The 26,140-nt window shown below is 41.9% G+C and overlaps 1 protein-coding gene across 3 annotated transcripts in view; it reads right to left on the bottom strand.

Moving 5' to 3' along the window:
• LOC124466302 (NEDD4-like E3 ubiquitin-protein ligase WWP1) overlaps positions 1-26,140 on the bottom strand; it is a 104,535-nt gene that overhangs the window by 65,088 nt on the left and 13,307 nt on the right. For 2 of the 3 annotated variants that reach the window (XM_047018098.1, XM_047018099.1), the window contains exons 2-9: positions 21,088-21,143; positions 20,916-21,009; positions 20,622-20,760; positions 19,623-19,747; positions 19,192-19,335; positions 19,006-19,069; positions 11,290-11,492; positions 469-829 (exon numbers count right to left, since the gene is read on the bottom strand). In XM_047018098.1, coding sequence (XP_046874054.1) covers positions 469-829; positions 11,290-11,492; positions 19,006-19,069; positions 19,192-19,335; positions 19,623-19,747; positions 20,622-20,760; positions 20,916-21,009; positions 21,088-21,129 — 1,172 coding nt within the window. In that variant the 5' untranslated portion in view covers positions 21,130-21,143. The remainder of the gene's footprint in view (positions 1-468; positions 830-11,289; positions 11,493-19,005; positions 19,070-19,191; positions 19,336-19,622; positions 19,748-20,621; positions 20,761-20,915; positions 21,010-21,087; positions 21,144-26,140) is intronic. The other variant, XM_047018100.1, reaches the window with a different exon arrangement.

Below are 26,140 nucleotides of genomic sequence, written 5' to 3' on the forward strand. Positions count from 1 at the left end.
CAGCACTCTCCTGGCCAGAAGATTAATACTGTTTAGATGGAAGGATCCTGCTCCACCGGTGTATAGTCATTTGGTTAGGGAAGTCATGTGTCATCTTAAATTGGAAAAGATCAGATACACCGTCAGGGAAACAACTGGGAAACTTTACAGGATCTGGCAACCTTTTCTGTTCTTTGTTAGAGACATGGATGCTGACAGTATTGTTTTGTGATCATTGTCTATGATTGTATTATTATTGTTTTTTGCTGTCTTCTTGTCTATGGTGGTCTGGCTTTTATAACATGTACTATGTATGTTCTTTGTCTGGCGCGGGTTGGGGGGGTGGGGGGTTTGTTCTATATGATCTGTTGATGTACGTTTAATTTGAAAAAATGCTAATAAAGAAACCTTGATAAAAAAAACAATACCGATACTGACAACCATAACAATGCTTAATACTGGTGCAGATAATCGGCAACTTTGGCTTACCCTGGGGGCAGGGGGTCTGAAGTGCTGGTGTTGGCGGTCTGTTGTCTAGGCTTGGTTCCCTCTGAGGCTACTGCTTCGCCTACACCAACCCCTCCAACTTCCGCTGTGGAGCTTGGGGCTGAGGAGGCATGTGAGCAAGAGAAGGCTGCATCAAGCTGAGCGGAGGATGTGGCTGGGTTGAGTGGAGAGGGAGCAGCAGCACCGTCTGGTTCAGAGGAGAGATCCTGAGAGGGGGCTTGGATCATGCTGAAGAGCACTGGATCAGAGCTAGTGGCTTCTATGCACTCCTCAGAGGTATCTGTCAGGGGCACCGCATCGTCTGCGGAGGGGCCAGGGGTAGAGGTGAAGGTCTCCCTGTTCACTGAGAAGAGACAGTGAAGGTAGAGACAGTAAAGTAATGAAAATTATAACAACACAGAAAGAGAAAACCTGGATATAAGCTATACGACAGACCAACAGACAGACATATTTGCTTTATTAATCCTCAGCAGGGAAATGAAGGTGTCTTCGCAGCTAGATACATTAATCACAGTCACAATACAATGCAAGAAAATACAATCACAATAAAATAAATCAATACAATAATGCTTAAAGTCCAATTTTGTGACCATAGGTTTAATAATCAGCACAGATGATTTGATAGAGACTAATGTTAGTCATCTAACAAGGGTGGGTGAGATCTGACAAGGGCAGATGAGTTATAAAGTTTGAAGGCAGCAGGCAGGAATGATTTCCTATAACTTTCCTTTAAACAGAGTGGTTGAATGAATCTTTGGCTATGCTCTTAAGTAAATAACTGGTTTAGTTACTGTGCCAGACCTGGCTTGTTGAAACATAGAAGCAATTTAAAAAATCTCGGCCTTCAATTGATAGGAATGATACCGATCTGATGTGTATTCAGCCTCACTCCCCCCCTTAAGCATACTACTATGTTTGCTCCTAACAGCGCCACTGTTTCAGTGGAAATATTTCCTAAAAAGGTGCTAAAAGCTCATAATGGAATATAGAGAATGCAAAGTTACGTCACTGTAGTGCAGCTTTTGACACTGTGGATCATGAGATTCTCCTGGAACGTATGGAAAACTATGTTGGGATTTCTGCTACTTCACTTCAGTGGTTTAGATCGTATCTATCTGATAGATCACAATATGTCCACTATGATGGCCACAGGGTTCAGTTCTAGGCCCTCTGTTATTTTCACTCTATATGTTGCCTTTAGGAAACATAATTAGAAGCTCTGGGGTAAATGTTCACTGTTATGCAAATGATACTCAGCTATATATGTCTATAAAGCCTGGAGATTTTCCACATGCTATGGAAAAATGTGTTTCTGGGATAAGAACTTGGATGACAGCAAATTTCCTTCTTGATTCGGATAAAACCGAGGTTCAAATTTTTGGTCCTAAAAAATACAGAAATAATGTATCCAATCTGACCCTAGACTTAGATGGCATCAAAGACTCACAAAGCCAGCTGGTAAAAAATCTAGGAGTCACAATGGACCCAGACCTTTCGTTTGAGTACCATATTAAGCAAATTACTAGAACTGCATTTTTCCATCTACGTAATATTGCCAAAATACAAAAATTCCTCTCAAAGGATGATGCTGAAAAACGAATACATGCATTTGTTATGTCCCGATTGGACGACTGCTACTGCTACTGTCTTGTTCTCTGGCCTCCCAATTACCTACCAACATTTTTTACAGCGGGTGCAAAATGCTGCTGCTAGACTATTGACTAGAAAAAGAAAGTTTGATCACATAACATCTACTCTTGTCTCTTTACACTGGCTCCCTATTCAAGCCAGAGCTGATTTCAAAGTTCTACTACTAACCTACAAATCTCTGCATGGATTGGCACCACTGTGTCTCTACCAATTTCCTTGCACCCTATTGCCACGCAAGGACGCTAAGATCTCAAGATGCCGGCTATCTGGTGGTTCCCAAAATTAAGAAAAAGACTGCTGGAGGTAGGGCGTTCTCATATAGAGCACCTCTTCTCTGGAACAAATTACCTGTCTCAATTAAGGAGGCTGATACTGTTTCAACATTTAAAATTAGGTTAAAAACGTTATTGTTTAGTCAAGTCTACGATTGTTAAAAGTAAGAATGTGTGTATGTACCTTACTTATAAACCTTGGGTGCGTGTTTGCCTATGTGTGTATCACATGTAATTTTTATATTGTAATTATAGCTTATATGTTCATATTGCCCCATCTAGATGTTGCATCTAGATGTTAAAAATAAAGTAAACCTGTTAATGTATATTGTTACTGTTATAGTTTCTGTTACTGGTTGGAGACAACGGGGGACGGGTTGTTTTCATCCTTATTCGTATAAGTATAACTTATTTTAGAGTTCTTTCCCCTGGAACAGATTTCATGTTCCAAGCGAGGGAGGCTGTCGCTGTCTTGGTGTGTGGGGCCGCATCAAATACCCATTTTGTTCTGTTGAATTGCTGCACTAGTCCACACTTGACCGGTGGGGATCTCATTCTATTATGACTGTAACTGTTAGCTACTCCTGGAATTCTCTAATCACTGCTCTCCCCTCTCTGTCCCCCCCATACACATCCCCTGTGGTGTGGGGGGTTTGAGCTGTCAGCACCTGCCTGGTCGTCGGTCTGCCTACGCTGGACCTGGTTGTCAACCGGAAACCAGTCTCCATGACGGCCAACAGCGAGTCTCCCGGTCCCGTCCTACACCTACAAAGTTCAACAATGGATTTTGGTGTTTCAAAACCCATTTACAATATGTTTAGCCTGTGTTCTGCTCCTCTCTCCCACCAACTGTCTCTGGAGGAGGGGATCCCTCTTTGAATTGCTCCTCCCAAGGTTTCTTCCATTTTTTCTCCTGTTGGGATTTTTTCTGAGAGTTTTTCCTTGTCTTCCTTGAGGGTTTAGGTTGGTTGAAGGGCAGTTCTATGGGCGTATGTGAAGCCCTCTGTGACATGCTTGCGTGTAAAAAGGGCTATACAAATACATTTGATTTGATCTGTAGGTTAACGATACGTCACGCCTTGTGGGATCGCCGACATCTTTGCAGGCTACACGCCCTTTCAAGCCGGCCAGTCCAAATATGGGAACTTAATTTCCCATGGCTCCTGCCTTAAAATCTTTGCCTTCCAATCACCAATTTTATTTCTGAAAAGTGCCAGATACTAGTGACAATATAAGCTAAACCAGGGCTCGACAATAACAATTGCCAGTAAAAAGTAATGTCGGGACAGTTAAACTAGCAACTCACTGGCCCGATCGGGCCACTGCAAATTATTGATTGAAAAAAATAATGATTGCATTATAAAAGTTTACATCCTTCATATGTTTTGCTATCTGCTAAATGCATAAATAACATAGCAGCTCGTACGGCACACAGTTGGCAAATCAAGAGTTGAGAAGTGAGTGATGAGTGGTTGTCAAATTGTAATTTTATAATGTCGATACATTTTTAACAACTGGCGCGAGATAATAAAGTGAAGATGGCAGCAAAGTGAAGGTACGAGCTCAAACAGAAGCGACTTTTTTTATGGAACTAAGATGCAATCTGTTGTCTGTCGTATTTTCCCGTCTAAAGCAGACGGGAAAATACATTGGTGTACGCGTTTTTTCTTTTGCTAGACTACGAACAAAAATCCATTTTACGGCTGCAGCCTGGGAGGCCCGGTTGATCTTAGGCGTCACAACAACGGTTGAGGTTAGGATTAGTTTAAGGCCAGGAGTCGTAGCAGAGGTTGAGGTTAAGGCACAACCACGACGGTTGGGGGACAATGATGGTCTGAACAGCACACCGTGCATTTTGTCACCTGCGGTGTGTTCTTTTTTTTAAAGACACTGATGTGTACCATAAGGAAAATAACAAAAATAAACCATCAAAGTCAGCAACCATAAATTGCTCTAGGCAATGTTAGCTAATATTCGCTAACACATGTAGACATAAAACGCTGATGCAGTTTTAAATGAAAGTCATCGCAGGTTTCATCAAATATACATTATCAGGGACAGAACAATAACATCCAGAAATCAGCAAACTATATGGATTCTTTTTTTTTTTTTTTTTTTTTTTTTTTTTAAGTTTTTCAATTTATTGCAACAAACGTGCTCACGAACTTACCTTCAACTCCATCCGTAAAATAATTCTCGATTTAGTATTTTTGACCCTCTGAACTTACCATTGGACAGCTTGGGCATGAGACGGGAGGGCATGAAACGGGAGGGCATGAGGCGGGAGGCTGCAGCCATACCCGTCTCAATTTGTGGGACAACCCTATTAACTTAAATAGTTAATAGGGTAATGCGTGAATAAAGCGATTTAATCATGTGGAAATCCTTTCCATTAATTTTTTTAAGTTCGTTCAAAAAGTACTTTTTTGGAGTGTATGTCAGTAAAATACAGAAAATCCAAGACTATTTTACTGATTAAATACTGGCTAACTAACTAAGAAAAATACAGTTTTTAAAGTGGATGGTTTATTTCAGTAGGTGTCTGGAATAAATATCTACAATTGGTGCTGTGTAGACTAATGGCTCTGGACTACACAAAATCACAACGGTTTAGCCTAGAAAGACCACAGGGATTAGATTTTCATTGCTTTAGGCATCATCACTTGCTGGACAACCTTTGAATTGTCAATTCACAAATAAATGTTTGGGTACCCATAAGCTGATGTCAAAACTGTCTGCACATTGCAAATGTGCTACGACATGATAATCACCAGCTGCATAATGGACATGGGCACTACTCCTACCACTTTAGTCTCCTTGGTCGTTTTCTTGAGGCATGGATATTAGCTATCCACAAACAGGCATACGACAGGAACAATGTTCGTACAAATTTAGTCTCCTCGGTCAGTTGTCATGTCTTATTAATGCCAATGCGATACAGAAAATACAAGACTATTTTACAGCATTACATAGCACAAAGGAAAAAATACAAACATTAATGTAAACATTGCAAACACCCTTTAGGCCCGGCTCTCAAACTCGCGGCCAATTGAGGCGCGAGAGATGATATTTTGTGGCTACTTGACATCAAAGTTTAGTGTTAGTGCGGCCTGCGCATTTTTATTCATTCAATTTCGTTTCCAGTCATGTCTTTCTCAAAATCTGCCCTGAAGAGAAAGGTTGGCGACGAACACAGACAATGAGGAAAAGTGGGAGACGGAATATTTTTTTGTTGAGCACAGGGGCACCCTGACGTGTCTTATATGCACAGAAAAAGTTGCGGTGCACAAGGAATACAACATCAGACGTAATTACTAAACTGGACGTGCTGAGGAGTATGCAAAATTCCAGGGAGATGAGGGAGATGAGAGAGAGGACCGGGTCGGCAATCTTAAAATGTCTACTGAGGCGACAGAATTTTTTCAAGAAAGCAAGCTAAGACAGTGATCGGCAGTCGAAGCTAGCTACATGGTGAGTGAGATGATTGCTAAGGCGGGAAAGCCATTCAAAGAAGGCGAGTTAATCAAAAAGTGCATGTTACAGGCTGCAAGTATAGTCTGTCCGGAAAAGAAGGGTCAGTTTAGCAACATCAGCCTTTCAACTGAGTGAGAAAGGCAAACATTTCCTTGCATACTCAGTCGCTCTTGATGAGAGCACAGACATCAATAACACTGCGTAGCTTGCAATGTATATCCGTGGTGTTGACGACAATTTTGAAGTGATGGAGGAGTTGCTCACAGTGATTCCACTGTATGGCCAGACCACTGCACAGGAGATATTACGCCAGCTGTGTGATGCCAGTTTACCATGGAAGAGGTTTGCTGGAATAACAACAGACGGAGTGCCATCAATGACAGGGAGGAGAAATGGACTGGTGGCACTTATTCAAAGAAAACTGGAAGAGGGGGGTGCGGAGGAGGCCATTGCTCTGCACTGCATTATCCATCAGCAGGCCCTTTGCAGCAAATGCCTGAAGTTTGACAATGTGGTGTCTGTCGTTGTGAAATGCATCAACCATATCAGATCCAGGGGCTTAAAGCATCGGTAGTTCCTGGCCTTTTTGGAGGAAATAGAGTCAGCATATGAGGATGTGCTCTACTTCACCGATGTATGTTGGTTCAGCAGGGGAACCTCTTGAAGAACCTCTGAGGAGTCAGATGGCTGAGCGGTGAGGAAGTCGGGCTAGTAATCGGAAGGTTGTCGGATCGATTCCCCGCCGTGCTAAATGACGTTTTGTCCTTGGACAAGGCACTTCACCCTACTTGCCTCGGGTGGAATGTCCCTGTACTTACTGTAAGTCGCTCTGGATAAGAGCTTCTGCTAAATGACTAAATGTAAATGAAGAGGTTTTTTTAGTTGAGAGCAGAAGTAGAGCCTTCATGGAGAAGGATGGGATGGCTGTTCCTGTGCTAAGTGATCCCAAATGGCTCTTGGACTTGGCTTTTCTTGTTGACATCACACAGGCACTGAATGTACTGAACAAGAGGTTACAAGGCCAGGGCCAGCTTGTCAGTGCTGCCTATGACAACGTCAGAGCATTCTCCACAAAACGTGCTATGGAAAGCCCAGCTGTCTCAGACAAACCTCTGTCATTTCCCTGCATGCAAGACACTCATGGATGCGGGCACACCATTCAGTGGTGAGAAGTATGCTGATGCCATTGTAAAGCTACAGAAGGAATTTAATCACAGGTTTGTAGACTTCAAGATACACAGAGCCATTTTTCAAATTTTTGCTGACCCCTTCTCCTTTGATGTGCAAGATGTTTCTCCTGTGCTTCAAATGGAGCTCATTGACCTGCAGTGCAATTCTAAACTCAAAGCCAAGTTCCGGGAGGTGAGTGGAGAAGCAGACAAGCTTGGATAACTTTTGAGAGAATTGCCCCCCACCTTCCCTGAGCTTTCCAGGATGTTCAAGCATGTTCAAGCAGACCATGTGCCTTTTGGGAGAACATATCTAATAATAATAATAATAATATTTTATTTGGAGGCGCCTTTCAAGTCACCCAATGTCACCTTACAATAAAGAATACAGGATAAAAGAGTAAAAAACAACATTAAAACAGAACATCAACATAAAAACAAGTGAAGTGCACAGGGTCCAGTTATAGAGAGTAAGCCAGTTTGAACAGGTGAGTTTTGAGTTGAGACTTGGATGATGTGATGGAGTCTGATTGTGTGGGGGGAGGGAGTTCCAGAGCCCGGGTGCTGAGCAGCTGAAAGCTTGGGCACCCATGGTACTGAGGCGTGACGTGGGAATGGTTAGCAGTCCAGAAAAGGATGAGCGGAGGGTGCGGGAGGGAGTGTATTCGCGAAGGAAGTCGCAGAGGTAAGTGGGGGCTAGATTGTGGAGAGCTTTATAGGTGAGGAGAAGGTTTTTGTATTTTCACCTGACCTGATTCAAATGAATGGGTCGTTGTCCAGCTCTGCAGAAGCCTTATGACCATTCATTTGAATCATGTGCTACCCCACTACATCCGGTGCGCCTAAGAGATGGCCGCACTGACGAGAGCTACGCAAAAACCTAGCCCCACGACTGTGCGGCAACGCACAGTTCCAACCTCCTTGTCAAGTTTGCTGACGACACAACCATCGTGGGCCTCATCTCTGACAGTGACGAGTCAGCCTACAGAGAGGAGGTTGACACCCTGACATCATGGTGTCAGGACAATAACCTCTCTCTTAACATCAGCAAGACCAAGGAGATGATTGTGGACTATAGGAGGCAGCAGGAGGAGGAGCATGCACCCCTACTCATCAATGGATCGGAAGTGGAGAAGGTCAGCTGCTTCAAGTTCCTCGGGGTGAACATCAGCAATGACCTCACCTGGTCTGTTCACACGGACAAGGTGGTCAAAGCGGCCTGTAAGCGCCTCTTCTTCCTGAGGAGACTGAAGAAGTTTGGTATGGACTCAGTCATCCTCACTAACTTTTACAGATGCACAATAGAAAGCATTCTGACTGGTTGTATTACAGTGTGGTATGGGAGCTGCACAGACCGGGACTGCAAGGCCCTACGAAGTGTGGTCCGTTCTGCTGAGTTCATCAGCGGCAGGAAGCTCCCAGCCCTACAGGACACCTACCACAAACGTTGCCTAAGGAAAGCCGGCAGGATTCTAAGAGACTGTTCCCTCCTTCAGTCTTTCCCCTGTTGCCTTCTGGCAGGCGTTACCGCAGCATCCGGTCGCGCACACGCAGACTGGACAACAGTTTCTACCCAAGGGCCATCAGGCTTCTGAATGGACACTGATATGGACATAGTTTTTCTGCACACTAGTCACTTATACACTGTCACTTTCAGCTACTGGTTGCTCTATCAGTAACTTGCACTACTGTACCTCACTGTACCTCGCCAACAGGCTCCTGTATGGTCATTGACATAGTCACTGATCTGCAAATTTGCACTATTGTACTGTACTCCACTTAGGTTAGAATAGGTTATAGGGTTGAAACAGGGTTTTTGTGCATTTAGGGTTAGTATAGTGTACTATCTATCGTTATCTGTAATTTAGGAAGTTTTAGTATTAGGGTTAGTATAGTCGATATTTATTGCTCTCTGTATATTTAGGAAGTTTCACTTATTTAAGCTCAGCATTGATGTAAATTTTGTTCCGTGTACTTATATGTTATGCCACGTGCTTGCGTTGTCTTGTCTTAAGAATTTCAGTGCCCAGTCTAACCTTGTGTTGTTCTGTGTACCTGACAAATAAAAGACTTGAACTTGGAGCAGGGAAATATCTAAAACATGCAGGACAGGGGTGCTTTGAGGACCAGGGTTGGGAACCACTGTACTAGAGCATTGGTAATTTGTAAAAACTAATGAGAAATTGTTTTTATGATGTGCATAAGTGACAAGAATAGATGAGATTGAACAAGTACTTCATAGATGACAGATAATTTAAATATTGATCGAAGAAATATAGGTACTTAATCCACTGAGAATAACAGTCATCACCAGCTGCATCACGGGCACTGCACTACCTATCTATAATTCCAGATATCTGTGTGTGTCACCGGCATCATCGTGGTAACTGTGCCATATCTATAATTCCAGGAATCTGTGTCGATACTTCAAGTAAACTGTATTTGTGTGTTTCGTTGAAATGTTATGCCCCAACTGCATCATAGGAACTGACCACTAGTAACTTGAAATTACAAAAAAAGCAAACCTGAACTTGAACTTGCTTGTTATTTCTGTTGTTAGTTAGAGACGACAGGGCACAGGGCATTCTTATTTCGAGTTTCTCTTCTCTGGAACAGATATTATGTTCCAATCTAGGGGGGCTGGTGCTGTCTTGGTATCTAGGCCTACATTAAATAGGAAATGTTGTCTGCTAAACTGCTGCACAAGTTAACACGACACCTCACCCTTACTGTTATTGTAACTCATAGTTACTCTTTTGCATTCTCTAATGCTGCTCTCTTCTCTATGTCCTCCCTCCACACCTCCCTTGTAGTATGGGGGGTTTAGCTGTCAACATCTGCGTGGTCGCCAGTCTGCCAACGCTGGTCCTAGTCGCCAGTGGACATTGGTCTTCTTTGACAGACAACAGGGAGCTCCTGGTCCCTTCCTGTCAATCCATTTACCTGGCTGTCCTGTGATGCTGTGCCGATCACATTCCCCCAGCCGTGTGGCTAACACTGCCAAAATTGACACTTCTTCGACAACTGTCATCCGAGATAAACTTTGGATTTCTGTGTTTCAACACCCATTGGCATGTTTATTAATGTATAGCACAACAGAGGATGTACCAGCACAACAGAGGATGTACCTCCTACGGCAGCTGAAGAAATTCAACCGCCAAAGACAATGATGGTGCACTTCTACACAGCCATCATTGAGTCCATCCTCACTTCTTCTATCATCATCTGGTACGCTGCTGCCACTGCCAAGGACAAGAGCAGACTGCAGCATATCATCCGCAATGCTGAGAAGGTGATCGGCTGCAATCTGCCTTCCCTCGAGGATCTGCACACCTCGAGGTCCCTGAGGCGAGCGAGGAATATTGTGGCCGACCCCTCCCACCCTGGACACTCCCTGTTCCAGCTATTCCCCTCCGGCAGAAGGCTGCGGTCCATCAAGACCAAAACCTCACGCCACAAGAACAGTTTCTTCCCATCCGCTGTTGGCCTCTTTAACAAGGCCAAGGACTCACACCGACTTTAAATCACAATCTGCACAATGACACCCTGCACATTGCAATTTGCACTATTGTTTCGTTCTCTTGCACTATCTGTATTTTTAGGTTAGATTGTAAATTATGGCTACTAATATTTTATATTTTATTCCCCTTAGTATTAGCTAGACCCCCATTAGTAATAGCTAGACTTTGCTCCTTTTGTATAGTTAGTCCACATATTTATGTTTCAATATTCCTATATGGTTAATGTATGCACCTCCCTGCCAAAGTAAATTCCTTGTTTGTGCAAACATTCATGGCGAATAAAATCCCTTCTGATTCTGATAACTATGTTTAGCCTTTGTTCTGCCCCTCTCTTTCACCAACCGTCTCTGGAAAAGGGAATCCCTCACTGAATTGCTCCTCCCAAGGTTCTCAAATCAGTTGTCCTTGGAGTTTTTCCTTGTCTTCCTCGAGGGTTTAGGTTGGTTGAGGGGCAGTTCTATGGGCGTATGTGAAGCCCTCTGTGATATTGCTTGTAAAAAGGGCTATACAACAACAACAAAAAAGTCGATTTGACTCGTTTTCCTTTTGATGCTGTTTATAGATAGAATGCATTTCTTTGATATATTTGTGGTGTGTTCAACCTCAGATTGTGCCAATCTGACACGGCATGATAAGTTTGCAATTTTTTGGACCTATAGTATATTGTGCATTCAAATTCATATATTCCATTATGGGGGAACAAAGATATTGTCTTACCCGTCATATTTCCTACTTCACTGTCAGCGGGTTTTGGGCACCCCTGGTGGGCAGGGGTGATTGACACAGCGTCTCCGTTGATGACTGGAGCAGGGTTAAGGGCAGTTGAGGGGCCACTGTGGGAGGATGAGCCCTCACTATTAAGGCCATTGGACGTGGAATGGGAACAGGGGGCTGATGCAGAGCCCGTACCGTTGACGGTGCTGCAGAGAGAGATAGGACAGTTAATAATCTCTCCTTTCAGTACTTACAAGTGAAGTTGTGACACTGAAGTAAATAAGTGTATGTTCCAGTGTATGACAAGTTTCTTGTATGCAGATTTAAGCTGTTGTAAAGTTAGGTGTCACCCTGCTCCCACCGCTCATATGTTAAAATCTGGAGTTGCTGGACAGACAGTTTTTCTCTCTGATTTACAATAATCATGGTAGAGTAGGTAAGATTTAAAGTCTTTATTTAGTAACGTGTTTGGAATGTTATTAAATATCTATTTAATTTAACCTTCCTTTGACCATTCTTGCTCTGATTTAACCTATAGTCAAATAACTGCAATTTTCATTTGTATTGGCATAATTGGCATAACAAGATAGCCCCAAAAACATTGTTGGTAGCCAAAACATGAAGCATACATTGTGAAAAGCAAATAAGTGTCAATGGGTAGAACCAGAAGAGCATGTAGTTAAACAAATTAAAATTTAACAACATGATCCTCGAAAGTGCTAGTGTACCTTGAGGAACGCAAGCAACAATAATATAATTCAGAGCGAGTACAAGTAGTTAAATCAGTTACAACTAACCAACAAGTGTTACAAGTCCCTCAATAAGTGTAATTGTGTTCTTGGAGGAAATAAACTAACATCTGATCCAACAAATCTTTCTTAAGTACTGTTGTACTAACAGGCATTATTATTGCCTGTTAGTTATTATTAAAGGCACTAACAAGTGCCTTTAATAATTTGGTTAATGTTAATACACTCTTCAGTTAACCACTCTTCCTGCAAACATAGGGGAATTAGTTTGGGTTGTTTGGACAATATTAAATCCCTTACAGCTGGTCTTAGACTACAGAACTACAAAACAGTATACATTTTCCATTGAAAGAACTTTGCTGCATCTCCTCTGGAAAACCATCTTATTGAGATTATTTTCAACTCTTTCTCTTCAATCGCTTTCAGCAGATTTATTTAGGATATAACGCTGCCAGGGTATGAGTAGGCTGCTGCTGTTTGCTCCATAAAGAAACACTACATGGCTGTGCAGCACTGTAGAAGGGAGAGCTAAATGAGCCTGTGGCAAACAACCAGAGCATTGCACCCACAGCACAAGGGTAATTTAGCTGAAAACCAGTTTCCTACTTGTTAAGTGAATGCCCATAGGTCATGATCAGAAAAGCAAATTGTCAAAATGTTTATTAACAAAAAACTGACTTTGCATTACTCCGGTCCTCTTGAGACCTCAGACAAACATGCACTGACAGCCACTGCTATATGCAATCCTTGGGTGGAGGTAAGTGTTTGAATACATGTAGTTCTTTTACATCTCTACATTGGTCAACTTTCATCTCAGACTGTAAATCTATGAATGTAGGTTGTCTTAATATCTCCATGTCATTATTCACTTCCGTTCACACAATCCCCATTTGTACCATCATGCACCTGACTTGTTATAGAGGCCAGCCAAATTACTAAATTGATAAATGTTATCACCCAAGTGGTAACGTTGGTGTCACAACTTCCAGGTCAATTGCGTAAGAAACATTACAAATTATTTTCATTGTGCCCGTGGCGATGAGACGGTTCCCTGAAGCCTTTGCAGACTCATATTGGCCGGGTTTCCCAGATTCGTTAAGAAGCTCTTAACGCTAAGAGCTTCTTCAGAACGTTCGAAAAGCACTCTAGAACGCTCTTAGAACATTCTTAAGAAGCTCTTAGCGTTAAGAGCTTCTAACGAATCTGGGAAACCTGGCCATTAACTGTTGCATGATGCAACACCTCCCCCCCCTTCTGAAGTCACTCCATAACCTCACTCCACCCCACATAGAATGATGGAAGGAGTTAGTGTTTCTATGAAGACATGTTGGTCAAGACCAGGGGCCAAATGAGAAGGCACATACGCATGAAAATGGGCACAGAAACATGTGTATGGGTGTTTCTACACAGAGTTTCAGATTTATGAAAAAACACGTGGTGTGAAATCTGCATACCTCTGCGCACCTTAGAACCCATGCGTAGGCCTACACAATATTTTGAAATTTGACACAGCGAGACTTGTGACCGAAAAGCGGAGAGAAAGTGCATGCATTACAAATAAGTTTTACTTGATCTACATTGGGAGTAAAATGTATAGGCTATCTATAAATTATGCAAATTATCTAACTTTAAACTATCTAGCCAGAAAGAAAACCTGTGAATTTGGGCCACGAATTAGTTATGCCGAATGTGATATACAGTGCCCTCCAAAAGTATTGGAACAGTGAGGCCAATTCCTTTATTTTTGCTGTAGACTGAAAACATTTGGGCTTGACATCAAACGATGAATGTGAAACCAGAGATCAACGTTTCAGCTTTTATTTCCAGGTATTTACATCAGGATCTGATGCACAAATTAGAAAATATCACCTTTTTGTTCGAACCCACCCATTTGTCACGTGAGCAAAAGTATTGGAACATGTGACTGACAGGTGTGTTTTGTTGCCCAGGTGTGTCCTATTACATACATTATTCAATCAATAAATACCACTGAATGTCTACACTCAGGTTCAGATTGGGTAAGATAGGTTTTGTCTATGCAGACTGTATTCAGAGGTGAAAACAACATGAAAACCAGAGCGCTGTCTTTGGGTGAAAAACAAGCAATTGTGAGTCTTAGAGAAGATGGAAAATCAATCAGAGCCATTGCAGAAACATTGGCCATAGCCAGTACAACCATTTGGAATGTCCTGAAGAAGAAGAAAACTACTGGTGTACTAAGTAACAGACGTCGAACAGGTAGACCAAGGAAAACATCAGCAGTTGATGACAGAAACATTGTGAGAGCTGTAAAGAAAGACCCTAAAACAACTGTTAGTGAGATCAGCAACAACCTCCAGATGGCAGGAGTGAAGGTATCACTATCTACTGTTCGCAGAAGACTTCATGAACAAAAGTACAAGGGCTACACCAGAAGATGCAAACCACTCATTAGCAAGAAGAATAGGAAGGCCAGGCTGGAAATTGCCAAAAAGTACAGAGATGAACCTCAAAAATTCTGGGACAAAGTTTTATGGACTGATGAGACAAAGATTAACTTTTACCAAAGTGATGGAAAGGCTAAAGTTTGGAGAAAGAAAGGAACTGCTCATGATCCCAAACACACAAGCTCATCTGTGAAACACGGTGGAGGTAATGTCATGGCTTGGGCTTGCATGGCTTCTTCTGGGACGGGCTCATTAATCTTCATTGAGGATGTAACACATGATGGCAGCAGCAAAATGACCTCGGAAGTCTACAGAAACATTTTGTCTGCCAATTTAAGGAAAGATGCAACCAAACTGATTGGCAGAGCCTTCATCATGCAGCAAGATAACGACCCAAAACACACTGCCAAAACAACAAAGGAGTTCATCAGGGGCAAGAAATGGAAGGTATTAGACTGGCCAAGTCAATCTCCAGACTTAAACCCTATAGAGCATGCATTTTACCTGCTTAAGAGGAGACTGAAGGGAGGAACCCCACAAAACAAACAACAACTGAAAGAGGCTGCAGTGAAAGCCTGGGAAAGCATCAAAAAGGAAGAATGCAAAAGTTTGGTGATGTCAATGGGTCACAGACTTGCTGCAGTTATTGAAAGCAAAGGATTTGCAACTAAATATTAAGTCTTATTCACTTAAATATGTTTTAAGTATATCTGTTCCAATACTTTTGCTCACATGACAAATGGGTGGATTCAAACAAAATGTGATATTTTCTTAGTTGTGCATCAGATCCTGATGTAAATACCTGGAAATAAAAGCTGAAACGTTGATCTCTGGTCTCACGTTCATTATTTGATGTCAAGCCCAAATGTTTTCAGTCTACAGCAAAAATAAAGGAATTCGCCTCACTGTTCCAATACTTTTGGAGGGCACTGTATATTTGTCATATACTATCGGTGCGCAATTACTGCTTCAGCGCTTTTGGAGGACATTGCCTATGGGAGATTAAGGTGAGCAGGAATTCAGGGATCGTGCAGATTTATTGGCCCACGATGATGACTGTTAGATAAATTGTTATAGATATCCGAGAGCCATTCTTTTGGATCTCTGTACTGAGTAAGCTGGGTCCTGTGTAGGAATGGCCAACAAAAGTCAAGCAATATCAACAGTAAAAGTTATCTGCAACTGTTAGTTGGCAGACAGGTCGGGGATAAGCCAACCCACCACCTGTCTTGTAATGCCCGAGGTCTGGGATCCGCCTGTCCCTAATGTAAATAATTCCCTCACACTGCAGTTGACCAGGCCAACATCAAAGCGCAATTTGCAGAGAAAACCATATATCAATGTTGTGTAGATACATAATGAAGTATATGCAAGGTATGAACATTTTAAGTCCACAATCTTTAAAGTTACATTCCATTCACACCTCAGTGAATCAGCTTGGACAACTCCCAAGCCAAGGATGTGACCAATGAACTGTCTCACCTACATCAAGACACTCCCCCTTTATTCAGATTATAAAAACCAACAACATATAATCACTTGTTGAGACCATTGATATCGAGGGATACCGGATAGGCATTCAAAACACGTTATCTATGACATAGACTTAAACAGACTCCACTTCGACCCACACAACAACAAAAGTAAATGCGGCTAGCTTTATTTCTTACTCATGACATTTGCATGAAGAGATTTATATTGAGTGTGTTTGATTATACTACACAAAACGAACTATCGTTAGTTCACCACTGGACTCTTCCAGTTTAGACAAGGCCCTATTCTTTCCCCCTCTTCCCACTCCTTTCACTTTTCCATTGTTCTAATTGTTCAATTTGTTATCCAACTCTAAAACTAAGACAATAACATATCCAGTCCCATTCATATGTCCATTTACTTCAATAAAATCATTGTGCATAATTTTAACTCACAATTTGTTCACTCATTATCTGCTCTGTTCTCAGAACGAATTCTTTCCTTCAGAATGCTGATTATTACATATTAAACCTAGGTTACCTTGATCTTCTAAAACAATATCAAGGTGGTTCCCCGATAATTAATACTTAATTATAGATCAATTACATCTATTCTTAAACAACCACACCCCGCTACACCTTGAATTAATCTCTGGCTTTCCCTGATGAGAATCTTTGTAGACTAAAACAAAGTGTTTTACCGCCTAAACAAAACACGCCTGTTGCCTTAACTAGGTTGTCCAAAAACGAGGTTTTCCTTTTTTGAGGAAAAACGTTTTCTCCGTCCAGCAACTCCAGATTTTAGCATATGAGCGGTGGGGATGTGGAAGAAATTGGGATTTCCTGTGTGCTTGCATTATTCACTAATCAATTGACCTAGTCATTGGATACTAGATAGTATGTTCATATGTAAGCTTGCTAACAATAAGAGTAGATTGTTTATTTGTCAGAGTTAATAGATGTTCGGGGTCAGGAGAAAGTACTGGCTAAATGTTCCTTGTCATGATTACAAGGAGAGCTCCACCAATGAACTCTCTAGTCTGAGAGTTGTCATGTGTTGGGAGCAGTAAATCTCTTTCTCTGAGACTGTTGTAACGTCATTACTGCCTGACTGTCACTATCTATGTTTCCATTCTTGTACCCTATAAAAGATGATCCTCTGGCCTTCAGAGCTGAGAGAGACATGATTGAGACCTAAGCCTGGTGTTGTCATTTTATTGTCAGAGGTCTGGTCTTTCTCTCCCAATCTGCAGATTGATAAATACTTATTAAAATCCAGAACTCAACTGAACTTAGTCACTCCGTTTATGAAGAGACGGACAAAACACTTTCTTCATCAGGGGCAGGGTGACACCCAGCCTTAAATCTCCAGGAATACATAAATGCATCCATAAACGCATGCATACAGAGTGCGGCTTATTTCATCTCATCTCGGTTTTCAGAGATTAATAAACACTGTGTATGCAAACAGTACATGCCTTCTCTTTATATATCTATTTAACCACTCATGGTAGTTGAAACTCGATAACCCCATTCTCAACAGTTTTCAATTGTTAAGTAGAACTGCTTAGGCAATGAGAAAAAATTCGAAGGAAAAAGAGTCGAAGGAGCTTCTTGTTTGGTAGCATCATTAGTGGCGTCACAAACAAGGCCAAACAGCTTCAATGGAAATAAATCATGGCAGAGGTAAATGTGGGTGCTGAAGTTGACATGATCAAAAAGTAGTGGTGCAATTTTGGGCCAGTGGACCAGTTAGAGAAGAGGCGCTGCTCTGTGATATTGAGACAATTGTCAAAAAGACATTGTGTGTGCGCACATCAGGGTGCTATGGTGATGAAACTGGCCACACTGAAAGGGTTTATTTGTGTTTCAACCACCAGTCTGTCCTTGCCCCGGCCAGACACATCCATAACCCAGTGTGCTTTTTGAGTCTGCTCAAGTAGTAAGGGAGAATTACGCAAAACCCCACCATTCTAGACTGATTGTTCTAGGTGCTTAGTGTAGGCACATTGCCAGACACACAACAGACCATTTATGCAGCACACACATCTCAAGCTCACAGTCATTCTCTCACTCACAGAACATACACACAGTTGTTATGTCCTGGCTGAACATTGTATGTTTGCACAGCTGGGGCTCAAGGCCACTCTGGGCTTGAGGAAGAGTCTCCCTCATTTTAGACTTGTAAGTACAACAACTGAGTACCTAGGAGGACAGAGGCAGGAGGAAACTGACAGAAAGGAAAGAAGAAAAAGAAGGGAGCAGGGACAAAATCTAATGCGAGAAACAAAGAGGGAGAACGGGAGGGTCAGATATTACATGCATGTGTCTGTGTAAATAAAATACTTGAGGGAGAGCAAGAAAATGCACTCTTTTGGGACATTCACACCAACAGTGGTGCAGCACCGCGAGTTGCAATACATTGATAGTCGGGATTGGGGGAGGAGCCAGGGGGTAGCTAGGGGCAACAAAGAGCAGCATAGCAGATTCGGGATCGAACATTTTTCAAATTTTTTGTAACGCTGGCGCGCGTCAACCAATCAATGGATCCCATATAGAAACACGTGATGTCCATGTTCTTGCAGTCTCTAATAGTTTGAGTGCTTTACAATATTTTTGTATTACTGAAATTTAAACAAAAACATAGCAGCTGGCTAGTGTCATCTTAGCCACCACCACTTTCGATTGTTTTTTGTAAAACAGACAAACAAAGACGCTAATAGCTAACAAACTTTACTAGCTTAACGTCCACACACAGATTTGATTTCATGTAAATGACTAAATGTAAATGCTAGCAGAGCATTGCATCACCGCTCCGCTGTTGGGGTTAATGCCCTATAGCGAAATGGGGGGAGGGGAACTGATATAAAGACTGCAGATTGATGGAAACTAACTTTGCTTCCGAAATAGTTTTTTTTCCAACAATACAATATGATTCTGTATTAGCCTTGTAAAGTGCAATTTACATAGTTTGTTGAATTAATTGAGAGCACATAGGAAACATAAAATACGAGAAAAGATGCAAGGCAGAAATCCGTAATGACGAGCGTGTCTCATTCCTGAAGAGGTTACCTGTTTAGAGCTCTTAATGCATCAACTGCATTTTCGTGAATGGCATTTCCATTTTGTTGGACTTCTGAGAGGAGAGGAGGAGACCGTTAACCATGCAGCACTAATAAAAGGTCATACAATGCTTAGCTGAAAATGTTCAGGTGACACACTATCTCTCTAAAACATACACACATGATGAGAACTCACTGGTGGTGGTGGTTGTGACGTTTCCATTCTGCAATTGCTCCTGGTCAACAGTGAGGCCATCCAGGTAGACAGTCAGCTCCCCGGTGGCTACCACCACCCCTTTATTATCCAAACTTAGCTTCAGCACCTCCCTCACATTCTCCACTAGGTTGGGTTGTAGGGATGTAATGAGATGCAGAAGGGACATTGTATTACCATTTACTAACTTCTTTGCTTTATGCAGACAGGGTTGAAGAGAGGGAGACAATTGGACAGTCTGTGAGTGCGCATCCAAATTCCGAAACCAAATAGTAATGTTTCGACGTTCCTAAAACCTCAAAAATGTAATGTATTAAGTATAAAGTAGTATAAAGTTGAGAGGAGTGAGGATGGTTGGAATGGTACAGAGTGTGTGTGTGTCAGTGTGTGTAAGAGGTGGGTACTATACGTACGTTTCCTGTCATGCTGCTCCAGAGCCTGTAGGAGGTCTAAGGTGGCTTTGCCCAGCAGACCGTCAGCCTTCAGGGTGTGATGGCTCCATACCTTAAAATCCACCTGCGTGTGTGGTGTTACATTTCTGAAACCGTGCATACACAAATTGGTCAGACTCACAGTGCTGCAACACACGTATGAGAAAAACACTACCTGTAAGCACCAATTTTTGGCCATTTGGCACACAAAAAAACGACAGTCGACAAACAAACAACACAGTCGTCACAAATCTTGTTTCATCAATGTTTCAGCCACCAATACTAGTATGCAGCTGTGGTAAAGTATACCCACCTATAATCGTTACATACAAGTCCTAGCTGGACACCACTCTAATCACCATAGGAGCCAGTTTATTGTAATATAGGAATATAGGAAATGTATTGTAAGTACAGTACATAAATGAGGTATTAAACATTCTTGTTCAAGTACATTACATTACATTTAGTCATTTAGCAGACGCTCTTATCCAGAGCGACTTACAGTAAGTACAGGGACATACTCCCCGAGGCAAGTAGGGTGAAGTGCCTTGCCCAAGGACACAACGTCATGTGCACCGGTCAGGAATCGAACTGGCAACCTTCAGATTACTAGCCCGATGCTCTACCCGCTCAGCCACCTGACTCCACCTGACTTATTGTGCCTGTACATGTAATCTGAATCATTCATCTTGATGATACTACAACAAGATGGCATTTTGACTTTGACCACAGGTAAAAAAAAAAAAAAACATGTATATTGTCTAAATAACAAGTATATTTTTTTGTCAGACTCAGGGTGAATTATGGGTAGACTGTTGTAATAACTGCAGTTATTAGTGTGAGTGAGCTGTTCTTGTTCATTTCTCTCTGCCTTCCTTGCCTGCCTTGGCCTGTCTGCCACTTAGTACACACACACACACACACACACAATAACTTGTACAGATACAGTGAAGAAAAGAGATTGTTGTGGTTGTTTCTTACAACGTGAGCTGCTCATCCCATTTGGGGCTGGAGGAGCTGTGGGACTTGGTGGTGCGACGTGACTCCCCCTCTGCTGTCACCTCCACATAAATGGCCGTCCCAAACAGGCTTTTCTTTCTTTTGAGTTTAGCACAGGAAACTGAGATGGAGATAATCAAACCAGTTAGGAGTATACACCTCTCCAAGTCCTACAGGGTGTTAAGTTGACATGTTGGGAAATGTCCTATTTAACCAAAATGATGATAAATTAAGTGTACATGATGTCAAAGTGAGGTGGTACAAGGAGTGCCTCACCTATAGCATGAAGCTGTGATGTCACTTGTAATTGGTTATTGCTACACTCCGTTCTGGACGAGGCCGTGGCCATGTCATTCACCACAGTGGAGGCCTAATGGGTGAGAAACACACAATCAAGACAGTTTTCTATACTGAAGTATACGTGCTATACTTAAAAATCATTACTCACAATTGGTGCTGACTCTAAGCCCTTGGGATCAGCCAACTCCATGCCCCATTGTTCCACTGTCAGAGGAAAATAGAAAGATTTCAGAGTACAGCCATAAAGGAATTTATTTTAGACCATTGTGTATGTTATGTTTATGGTTGTAAGAACTATTTTGAAGTGGATTACAGTAAGCAGAGCACCACGTACACCATTAAACACCCCTAAACTTGGATAAACAACCATTTGCTATAGAAGTATGCCAACTTTCAAGGTTATGAAGCAATACCATATTTTTCAGAAATAAAGCCGCGGCTTATACCCTGATTTTACATCCTTGTGGTAGTGCGGCTTATATTTCGCTGCGGTTTATAGCGCGTGTTTCTACAACAGTAGAAACACTTTTTTCGGGAATGCTATTTTAATATTAGTTAATTCCAGGGCAATAGAAAACATACATTACGGACTTTCGTTTTCGAAATGTGTTACACAACGGCATGCTGTAAGATCGCCTTGTGCATTGCTTGGTATCATTTTTCCGTATCAAGTGCGGCTTATATTCAGATTTACAAACACAAAGCTCCCATTCTGGTGGGGTGCGGTTTATACAAGGTGCGGCTTATTGCCTTAAAAATACAGTAGTCTTTCCTTTCATTCCAGAAAAAACATTTGCAGGGTTTTCCTTAGCTCAGAATGGGTCTTTGTGGTTGACTACACACGACAGATAGGATGATCACACAGTACAGTAAAGGCAATGAGTAACCATATGACAGAAATCTAGGCATGTTCTTCTTATTTCCGACCAAATGATCAAACAAATGACTAAATGTCTATCATGCTTGAATGAATGAAACCCCATTGACAAAATCGGTTTCAGGGATCACATCTTGCTTCAGAGCATTTCACCCTACTCTTTTTACTAACAAAAATCTGTATATGACAAGGTCATAGTGGGTCTATCTCATCAGGCTTTTGCCATCCTGCAGCCCATGTCAAGGTGGTCATTCTCAATGATGTTTTCACCTGGTAAAAATTGAATGGAGAATGCAATGATTGAGCTATCAACCTATAATATTAACAATCCTTTAACATTTTGGGGTGGGGTATATACTGTATATTGCAGATTACACAATGTAATAATGTAACTGCATCACCTTGAGGGCAGATAACAACCACATAAAACCAAAAATAATTCTGACATTTATTCAAACAGAGAATTATAATTCTATGTTTCTCTATTTAGTAGTGCTTATCACATTCGTTACCCAACCACGGCAATCGCAGATTGATGCGCTGACTGTGGCCAGTAAGAAATACATGTATAAATTTCCTGTTAAGCTAATACATAAAAATTAAGATGGATCTCATTGGAAACTTAACTCACAGGTGATCCAATGTGAAGGCTCCACTAGCTGTCAAGCCGTTAATGTCGGAAGAATTAGGTCCAGACAGAAACCAGTTGTCCTTTCACATGTGACATTCAACAGGAGATTGTTGTGTCAGCTGACTAGGCGTTTTCTCACCACTGGAAAGACTGTTTGGTTTAGGCGGGGTGCCAGACGCAGGAGATGACGGAAAAAGTATGCTGTGGTTGTGATTCAGAACTTAAGATTGTCACCAGGAATAAAACTGCTTTTATTCGTGAGAAATCACAGCAAGTCCTCTCTCCCATAAGCGCTAGCTTCGTAGCGGGGCGTTCAGGTGCAGTCAAACCAAAACAGCTTGCTGGCTTATGATTCTGAGCGGAGTTGACTGCTGGAAGTCAAATACGTCGTATTTACAAAAACTCTTTGGGGGGGGCGCCAAAAAATATTTTATGGAAGAAAAACACAGCATTTGAGACAAGCCTACAGCTTGGCCAGGTGTAGGCCTACACCCTCGAATACCACAGCAGACATGTTGTTGAGGTGAATAACCTGCTACACCAAGGGCCAGTTGCATAAAAATAGACCTAGTCTTACACTTAAATGCAACTTTAAGTCCGACTTGCCATAGACACTTCAATTTACCTGTTGCATAAAGCTTTACGATCAGTGACTAACGTAAGACCGTGTTCACACTTGACTTATTTTTTCCGAAAAAAGCGCTGCCTTCAGCGCCTTTTTACATGCAACCCTATGGGAAAAAGAGTCCGGCTTTTAAAAAAACTAAAAAAGCGCAGCATTTCTGAAAAAAGACGCCTTTCTGGGTGACGTCAAGCGCCTTTCTGACAGCTGGCCAATCAGGACGAGGAGAGTAGGTACTAGTGTACCTTCTCTAGTAACCTTCTACCTTAGATACTAAAGCAAGTAATTGCATTTTATTTGCCATAGTAGCTAGCTGTCAATAAGTAACCAACGAAAAATAACGGATAATAATGTATCGCTAGAATGTATGATTCCCCTTCAGGTTACAGAATTCTCGTCAGAAAGGCGCTTTTCTGAAAAGGCAAAAGGCACTCAAAAAGGCGCTGAAGGCAGCGCTTTTTTCAACAACAAAAAAGAAGTCAAGTGTGAACACGGCCTTAGATAGCCTGTTGCGCTTTGCATTATGGGTAAAATAATACAACAACAAAAAAAAACGCCGGACAAAACTGCGACACTTAACGGCAAAATATTTATACATTTAAACCTGATGAAAACCTATATCTGTTGGAGGAATACAATATTGAAAAAGTTGTCTTATTAATGTAGCACAGTGGTTCTCAACCCTGTCCTCAGGGACCCCCTGTCCTGCTTGTTAGGGTTCCTCCGGTAGGAGGAAACATATTGTTTTTGTTAGTATTCTTATACTAGGGTTCCTCCGGTAGGAGGAACACACACAGTCACTATGTCAGCACACGTTAGCAACGATGCATACGCCGTTCTAGTGAGACCGACAGCTACATCAGAGAGCCTTCAGCATTAGTGCCGTAGCTAAAGGTCAAGGAAAGTTGAGGCTACTTTTCGCTAGGTACCGATGGACATGTCTTAATCGAAGGTTCCCCTTCGTTCTTTTGTTGAGAAGTTTCAAGAGCTAGCTACTTACGCGACGTCATGGAACCGACCAGTTAAATAGTTATTTAGCACGCTGTATGCAGCGTCGCTACCTGCATATGCAGAAATTATTTGTTTGTTGTTGTTGATTTTGTGAATTATTTCGACCCCCACCCCCGGTCTGACATGAAACAACCCCCCCCCCCCCCCCCCCCCCCCCCGCCACATATAGCTTTCTAATCTGTGGGAAACACTGTATAGGCTACTTTAAACAATGAAAATACTTGATACAATTGAATAAAGAGTCTCCTTGATTCTTTGTGTTTCAAGATTACCTGAAAAACTGATGATAATATTCAGGTACTGCTTGGAGCAAAGTATACCCTTCATATTTCCTGGCATAGTTCAAGAACGTCCCACATGCAAAGACATAGACAGATGCAGACAGACTGAACAGTGTCAAGGCTTGGCTACAGTGGGTAATTTGCTTACTTGTGTGTGATTCCAGCAGACTACATAGTCTAGGCATACCTACATAAACTGCAGTCTACTACCCTCCTTTCTACTATTATAGTCTACTCTCCTGTCTATTTACTTTCTACAAAGGATAGTAGGCTGCTCTTATGTGTACATTGACATCCTTAAGAGTTGCTAAAGTGTGATTATATATATTATTTATGTTTTTTTTTATTTCAAGAATGACAATTAAATCTATCTAGATGAACTATGCTGGGCCTGCTGAACCTATACTTCTTCCACAGATACTGGTCAGGGAAGCATTACTTCCGTCTCTGAAGACCCTTGGGGCTGGTGGGATAAACGCTCTTTGTATAATCTGAGCACCTTCATCCACCACAGGCTTGTCAAAGAACGGATACACCATAATTGATTGTAACTTGTCTTGAGGCTCTGCTTAGTTTCTAAGGCCTTATTTTATGTCAATTAACCAATGGCTTTTGAAAACAGCTAAAGGGACATTAGTTCTTAACTTGTTAATTTGAATTAATATATTTTTGGGAGATGAAGTAGGCCTAAACACGTGAATCATTCATGTCTGCACAAGTCTGAATTTACGTTTCCGAACACGGACTAAGGTGCTTTGCGCTTAGGAATTTACTCGACGGAACTGTCTTTTGAGAGTCTGTTTCCGCCTGTTTGAAATTATTTGCAACACATTTTAGTTTAGCTTCACTTCTAGCCTGACACGGATCAGGCTAGTTCCGAACCTTGGTTACGTAGCTAGAACTAGAATAATCCACCTTCATGGAACGGAACTCACGCTAAAGTTAGTGAGACTTGGCGAAATAAGTCTCGCTTTCCCTTAATCGACGTTGATGGAACACCCCCCAGGTCTTTTGTCAGATGTGTATATATTGACCAGTTTAGAGCTAAATACTCCTGCCAGAGCCTGGAATCGAACCAAATGTTTTGAGTGACTTTGCATGGCCGGGTCTCCATCAGGTCACCACATTTGGATTCAAGTTCAAGTAATGCCACTGCATTTCACAGTCAAAACTGTAGTTTATGTCAAGTGTAGATGTAAAAAGCTTCATTTTTCACACTTGACATGGATCCTTTCTTCACTTTTACAGGTCTGGAGGGTCATGCAGAGGCCTGCTCAGAGTTCAACAGAGGATGCTGAAAGAAAAACAGATCCCTTGCTGGACTACCCCCCTCTAGCTGGACAGCTTCTCTTCAGCCCTGACCCCAGGACAGCTTCATCCAGCTGGCCTGACCTGACTACCTGCCTGCAGGCCCTGCTTGCCCCTGCCTGCCAGCCCTCCAGAGACAGACAGTCACCCCACAGACACAGTAGATCTGCAGACTGCTTTTTTGAGGATATTGATGAAAAAAGACAAACTAGCATTTTTTTTATTTGTTTTCCTTTCCATGTCCCAGCATGCCAAGCTGCTGACTTTTAGTGTCTTAAGTAATGAAACCAGTTCAAGTTATAGACTTTTGACCTGAATCCAATGATTAGTCATCTGAATAAATTCCTCTCAAGAAAAGTACTGCTTCTTGAATGATTTGTGCATCTCACACATTTGCCTTTCTTTCCATGGGATTCATGGAATTGCTAGTTGCTACATTGTGTAATAACAAATATAATTTAGGACAGCAGT

The sequence above is a fragment of the Hypomesus transpacificus genome, unplaced genomic scaffold (assembly GCF_021917145.1).
Source record: "Hypomesus transpacificus isolate Combined female unplaced genomic scaffold, fHypTra1 scaffold_91, whole genome shotgun sequence".
In the NCBI taxonomy this organism is placed as follows: Eukaryota; Metazoa; Chordata; class Actinopteri; order Osmeriformes; family Osmeridae; genus Hypomesus; species Hypomesus transpacificus.